The sequence below is a fragment of the Crocodylus porosus genome, unplaced genomic scaffold (genome assembly GCF_001723895.1).
Source record: "Crocodylus porosus isolate Cpor-Errol unplaced genomic scaffold, CroPor_comp1, whole genome shotgun sequence".
Taxonomy (NCBI): domain Eukaryota; kingdom Metazoa; phylum Chordata; order Crocodylia; family Crocodylidae; genus Crocodylus; species Crocodylus porosus.
This window is the reverse complement of record NW_017728914.1, coordinates 22,463,150-22,470,154: the sequence shown is the minus strand read 5'-3', so window position 1 is coordinate 22,470,154 and position 7,005 is coordinate 22,463,150. Positions and strand designations below refer to the sequence as shown.

Below are 7,005 nucleotides of genomic sequence, written 5' to 3'. Positions count from 1 at the left end.
TGGCGGTTGGTGCTGGCTGCATGCAGAGCAGCAGCAGCACAAGGTGATGGGTGGTGGGGGCGTGTGAGCTTCCCATCCCCCCCCCTTCCCGCTCCTGGGAGGCGGTGGTGCAGGGTGGTGGGGGCAGCGCTTCATCCACACCTGCCCATGCATCCCCCCAGGGCCTTTCCAAGTACCCCTGCCTGGTTGACATCCCCTGGTTTAGGCCATAATCCAGGGTTTTTTTATTGCAAGCACATGCTGCACTGCCCCTTAAGGGCATGTTTGACCCCTAAGTTGTGTCAAGTCAACTAAATGGCAGATTGTGAAAGTAAATCTCAGTTTGCCTTCTAGCTATCTCCAGTATTTGTACAACCGTGGCTACCAAAGCAGCTCAGCAGCTTTCGCCCCTAATGTATTTATTTAGAACCCCTGGGACTTTGGGGGGTAATATTTTCCCCATTTTACAGGTGGAAACCTGAGACCCAAAGAAGTTCAGGGTATACCTATAGGGTACAGTGAGTGCAGTGCTTGTAGACATAAATACCTGTGCAAACCCATCCATTCATTCATTCATTTATTCATTCATTCCCCCCTTCTCCATATGTCTAAACACTGAGGATTTGCCAAAATTGAAAGCTAAATATAAAGATTTTAAAAAAATGTTTCAGCTTGCAGTGAAGGACGGTACGGTATGTATTGCCAACAGAAGTGCCCACGTTGTCTCAGCCGTACAACCTGCAATAGAATCACAGGGTTGTGTGATGGTGCAGTGACGTGTCAAGAAATGAAGAAATTAGAGCTTTGTGAATATGGTGAGTAAGACAGCACAGGGAGTTGGGTTTCCTTTTCTGCTGTGGTTTGTTATTTTGGACTGACCATTTTATGAGCCATTGACCAGCATTCTGAATACATTATAAAACCCAACCTTTTAGCTTGGTCTTTTTTTGACTAGGTCTCATACCAGGTGGTTATTTCTGATCAATGGATAGATAGAAAGGAATAATGATATTTAGATTCCCCTTGAATAAGCTTTGCATTTTGGGGGGGGGCTGGTGTGACCCTGGTTGAAGAAAGCTGCTTATTCAGGGAAGCATGTAACTATGTTAATAGAATTGAAACGTGTTTATAATAAAATCTGTTCTAAAGAGGAGTGGATTTAAGCGGTGTGTAATGATTTCTTTGCATAAGGATTAATTTCAGTATAAAGTCAGGAAGCTGAAGACTGATGGTATGGGTACAAGATGGTGTATAATGAGTTTTGTGCCTTTTAATTTGTGTCTTCTATTTCAAAAAGACCTTACAAGCAAGATGTGTTTCCCCTTTTGGAAATACTGGAATGGAAATTGTTATTATATTCCTGCTTTTGGGGCACTGAATAAGAGTGGAGCAGAATTTATGTGCAGTCAATACGAAGGGTCCCAGCTGTTAAAATTACAAGATGCAGAAGAACAGGTCAGTCACTCAAATATAAAACTGTTAATAAAGAGGTTGTGTACAATGTATTCTTTAATATTTATTTTTTAAAACCTTGGAATGATCATTTTATCCCAGCATATTGGATCTCTTTTTCCTCTCTGAAAAACACTGCTTACTTTTTCTTTTATGTACCTAAAGAGCCTACTCCTCCCTTTTATTCTTGCTTTTTATTTATGAGCTCTTTCCCTTTGTTGTGAGGACATGGTTTATGATTCGTTGAGATCAGGATTTGTCAGCACAGGGTTTGCCAGCCAGCTAAACAAACCTGTACTTAGATTGTAAACTCTCTGAGCCTCGGACAGTTTTTTTCTTACTTTATATTTGCACAGCACTGAACATGGGTTTTTAGCCCAACACTTAGGCTGCTTACAGACTTTTAAAAAACCCCAAGAAACAATACTTTACTTCAAACTCGGTGTGCCCCTGCACCAAGCCTAGCATATGCCCAGAAGAAGCATCACATTAGTTGGACTTGGCTCACCCAGTGTCTGTATAGATTGGGCGCTTCAGCAGGGCTTTTTTGGTGCTTTTAATTAACAGTTGATTGAATCGTCTTTAGATAAAAGCACAAAGCCCCGCTGAAGCACATGATCTATATCAATGCTGCAGAGCTGGGTTGAACTAACGCGCTGCTTCGTCTAGTAAAGTGCTTTTTTCACGTCTGTCAGCAGCTTTAAATATTACTAGTAAACACTATCACTAAGCTAAAAAGCATGAGGTGCCGGCTCAGTCAAAGCTTCCCTTTAATATCAATGGGAGTTTGTCTGAGTAGGGACTGAGTAGAAACTGAAAATTTCGAGGTATGCCCTACAAAAATTGTGTGTGATGGGTTTTTTTTTCTGTGTGTGTGAAGGAGTATATGTCAATTTGTCTTGAATTTTTCCACAACTGAAAGATGCATTTTTTCTGTCTTTAATTAGAAAATCAAGGCAGGGAGATTAAGGAAAAAAATGAAGTTTTAAAAACAACTTTGCTATGCAGTTATCTGGGGGAAATTCTTTTATGAATGAACAATACAGAAAACTCAGAGTGAGGTTGTTTAGATAGATAATTTGATAGAACCAGGACCTGAAGGTCACTCCCATCTACTAAGTGCACTGTAATACAAGTTAAATGTTGGCCCTAAACTGTCTAACAGCATCCTTTTAAAAAAGATTCTAGGCTTAGTACTTCATTATGGTCGGGCAGTTGATCTGTACGTGTTTGAACCTCCTGCACCTGTTACCATTTTAAATCAAAATTCCACGGGTGCAGATTTGGGCTCTTAACATATTAAAATGGCCTCTTTCTTCTTAACTGGCATTAAGAATGAAAAGAACTTGCCTCATGACTTGAATGTGCTATCCTGCTGCCAAAATGAGACTGTATCTATTTAGTTATTTGGGGGTCTCCTTGTTATCCAGGTGTACATTGTAGGCATCATATTTGCTACAGTACCACTTTTGTTTATTGTTTGCAGAGGTGGATTGCTAAAGTCATCTCTAAGAAAAGCTGGTTACTCAAGCTGAGCCATAATCTCCAATCCAAAACCTGGATCATGCCTGGTAGAGACACTGAAGTGCCTCATTGGTAAAATACATTCTCTTTCTCATGAGCTTCACCTTTCCTTTACCTAAGGATGACAGTATTACTGGGGGAGGACATCAGGGAGGAATGTTGCTGTGACTTTGAGGTCAGGAAATCCAGACTAATATAAAGATACGTTCATTGCTTTGGTTTTCAGGGGTTTCCAAGAGACTCAGGATTTGTGTATTCAGATTGAACCTGTAAATGGGACCTTGATTTCATCTCCCTGCTCAGAACTGGCTTCATGGATTTGCAAGGTCACCCCAGGTGAAGGCATCCTTTACATACATTTCACAGTATTTGCTGTAGTCTTTATCAGAGGACATAGTTTACAGTGAAATGTCACAGTGGTGCCTGAGTTGCAGCTTTTGGGAATGCTTCTGAGGCTGTGCACCCTTGGAGGAATTTTTTTCCCTCTGCAGAAAACTCACTGCACCCAGTCTGCTTCCTGGCAAGGAGGGGAGCTGGTGGTCCTCTAAGCTTTTTACAGGACAAAGGCAGAAAACAGGTGACTAGCAAAGGCACCATTGTTTACAGCTCTGTCAGTCACATTTCAGAGTACTCACATGGCTGAATATTGCGCTTCGAATCATAGAGAAGCAGGGCTGGAAGGATCTTGAGAGGTCATCCAGTCCAACCCCTTGCCCTGAGGCAGGATTATCCCTATCCTAAACATCCTATACAAATCCATTGTCTTGCTTCTTAGCAAAACTACACAGTCAACTCTGACACAACACAAGGCATAACTCCCTAACCTGTCACACACAAAGCAGGGGGACTATGGCAGCCAACATCCTGCTGTCACAAATGTTGTTATACACTTGAGAGATCCCAGGAAGAGGGCTACACCCCCTGCTATAGAGGAAGGCAAACATTTCCACAGTCCAGAAATTTCCACAATCTGACCATGAGAGTAAAATTCCTTTCTGACCCCAAATTTAGTAGTTGGTCTGACCCTGAGGAGAAGGGCAAGACCCTCTAGCCAAGAACCTCTTGGCTTAAGTCCCGGCAGGAGCACTGGCAAACCCCAGTCGATATCCCCAGCCTTGGCTGCAGCAAGCACCCAATGGAAGGTTAAAAAAACCCTGACATATAGCAGCAGGAGAAAAAAATATTCCCTCACAGCCCCATGCAACAGCCAGAAAATCCCAGGAGCATGGGAAATAGCCATAGTAGGACACAGTCCTACCTATGCCTGGATCATCCTGACTAGTGGGTGTCCAGACTCTTCTTGAACACCTCCAGTGATAGAGAGTCCACAGTTCCTCTAGGTAGTCACTAGAACACTACCCCACTGTTCTAACAGTGAAGATTTTCCTGATATCCAATCTAAACCTACTTCAGTGCAACTTCAAGTCTTGATCTGTGTCCTGCTCTCTACAGCAAAAGAGAAAAAGTGTTTTTCCTGTTATGTGGCAACCTTTGAAGTAATTGAAGACTGCTATCAGATCCCCTCTTAAAGTATCTTTTCTGCATGCTGAATATGCCTAGCTTCTTCAGCCTCTCTTTGTGTGACTTGCCTTCTAAGCCCTTTATCATTTTTGTTGCCTGCCTCTAGACCTTCTGTAAGTTCTCCATGTTCTTTGTAAAATGTGGAGCCCAAAACTCCAGACAGTATTCTAGATGAGGCCTAACTTGTGCTGAGTAGAGACACTATCACTTCCCATGTCTTGCACCCAAAGCTTGCATAATAGAGTCCACTGCATATTCCCGGGGTGTTTGGCATTGGAAATAGTAGAAGCTCCAAAGTATCTTTAATCAACTGTAGAGAGAAAACGAACAACCTTTGGAGCAGCTGCTGCTGTTCATTTTGTATATATGAGAGAGAGGGAGAGAGAGAAGGAGCCTGATTCTTCTCTCCAACAGTGTCATGCAGATCTTTGGCTATGTCCAAACATGAAAGCAGCTCTGGAGAGCTGTAGAAAGTTACAATCTACACTCTCCGAATTCCAGTTTGGGCCTGGGCTGTAGCATAAATTATAACGATTGTCTTTTAGTTACCCAAACACCATCCAGGGCTGAATGAGGTATAGATAACTCATTCAGAGTAGATGGTTCTGGTAGGATTCCCTATGCTGATTTTGTATCACATTTGCTTAAGTGATCTTACTTGTGCATGGCCAGTTTTAGGTCCTGAGAGTATCAGTCACTTGGTACAAAGCAGCCTCATGTCACCTTAGCAGTTGGGCTGCTGGTTTACATGTTCAGGTGCAGTCAGTGAAACGGGGTAAATTAGGTGCAGACACATACTTAGTTCCCAAAAGGCCTGGAGGAAAACAGGCTAGAATTGTGTCCTGTGTGTCTTAAGTTTCTCTTTTCCTTGTTTTGTTTCTCTTAGTTCCCGGAGCGCAGGATTCCAGTTATATCTGGTGGAAATCGTTGGTGCTGTCACTTTTTGTTTCAGTTCTCGTAGTTTCTGCTACTGTGCTTGGTACATATAAAGCTGCCCGTTGGAGAAGAGCAGTGTCTCTAGTAAAGGGAAATGATGAGGCTGAGCAGAAGAGTGAATCAGAAGAGAGAAAAGGACAAGGCAGCCCTCGATCCAGAAGAAGCAGCCCCTCTAATTAGGGTGCAGTGACAGCAGACCTACCCTGTCCTTCTTAGTAAGAAGGTTTGGCTTTGAGAAGAAGTTTGAGTTAAGGAATACATGCATGGAATCTGAGAGCCCATTAACAGACACAGAAGTATTTAATTTGCAAGTTGTTGAATGTCTTAATTGACTTTTATTCGTATTTCTGTACTGTCTCTGAGCCCCCACAGTCTCAAGTGACTCTGTCTGTTAGAAGCAATACCTGTCTTTGTGTGTGTTGGCACTGCCATCTCATCAAAGCAGAATATACCTAGAATCTGACTAATCAAAAATATGTCCTTAAATCATTTTGCATTTCACTCAGAGACGTGTTCATCTGTGTTTTTCTTTTTTGTGGAATAGTTCAATAAACTCTAAAAAATATGGCTTTGCTCTCTAGATAATTTTGCAGGCGTTTACAGAGCTTTTAAAAGAGCAGTTGAAAGACTCTTCTAACTGCATAGTATGTGTTAAAATCTAAGACCAGATCCTGAGCGGGTACATATTGAAGTTGCTTCACTAAAGTCTTTTTATATACTATACACAAGCAGAATGTTTTTCCTTTTTTGGACAGACACATACACACAAAACCTTTCCAGAAAGGGAGACATATCTTGCTTGTAAGGTCTTCAGTGCCAGTCTTCAGTTTCCTGGCTTTATATGGAAATTGATCCCTATGGAAAGAAATCATTAGACCCATCCTTAATTCATCCCTCTTCATGGATTCATAGATGCTAGGGTCAGAAGGGACCTCAACAGATTATTGCGTCAGACCCCCTGCCCTGGACAGGAAAGAGTGCTGGGGTAAGATGACCCAGCCAGTGATCTGTGCCTATCCAGCCTTCTCTTAAAGACCCCCAAGGTAGGGGACAGCACCACCTCCCTTGGAAGCCCGTTCCAAATTTTGGCCACCCTTACTGTGAAGAAGTTTTTCCTGATGTCTAACCTAAATCTGCTGTCTGTCAGTTTGGGACCATTGTTCCTTGTTACCCAAGAGGCACCCTGTGGTGAACAGAGCATCTCCGATACCTTGCTGCACCCCTCTAATAAATTTGTAGATGGCCACAAGTTCACCTCTCAGCCTTCTCTTGCAGAGGCTGAAGAGGTCCAGGTCCCTTACTCTATCCTCATAGGGCTTGGCCTGTAAATCCTCAACCATACAAGTGGTCCTCCTCTGGACCATCCTTCTTAAAGCATGGTGCCCAAAACTGGACGCAGTGCTTCAACTGTGTGGTCTGACCAATGCTGCATAGAGGGGAAGTGTCACCTCCTTGGATCTATTTGTCATGCCTCTGCTGATGCATGATAAAATGCGGTTAGCTTTGCTGATGATTTCGTTGCACTGACAAATCAAGTTCATCTTGGAGTCCACTGTGACTCTGAGATCCCTTTCCGCTTCTGTGCTGCTGAGA

General features: G+C 42.8%; 1 protein-coding gene across 1 annotated transcript in view; it reads left to right on the top strand.

Moving 5' to 3' along the window:
* LOC109310035 overlaps nt 1-5,977 on the top strand; it is a 94,041-nt gene extending 88,064 nt beyond the window's left edge. Inside the window, exons 41-45 of the mRNA XM_019534984.1 lie at nt 651-794; nt 1,277-1,434; nt 2,918-3,027; nt 3,182-3,291; nt 5,363-5,977. Coding sequence (XP_019390529.1) covers nt 651-794; nt 1,277-1,434; nt 2,918-3,027; nt 3,182-3,291; nt 5,363-5,592 — 752 coding nt within the window. The 3' untranslated portion in view covers nt 5,593-5,977. The remainder of the gene's footprint in view (nt 1-650; nt 795-1,276; nt 1,435-2,917; nt 3,028-3,181; nt 3,292-5,362) is intronic.
* Nucleotides 5,978-7,005: the final 1,028 nt, after the last annotated feature.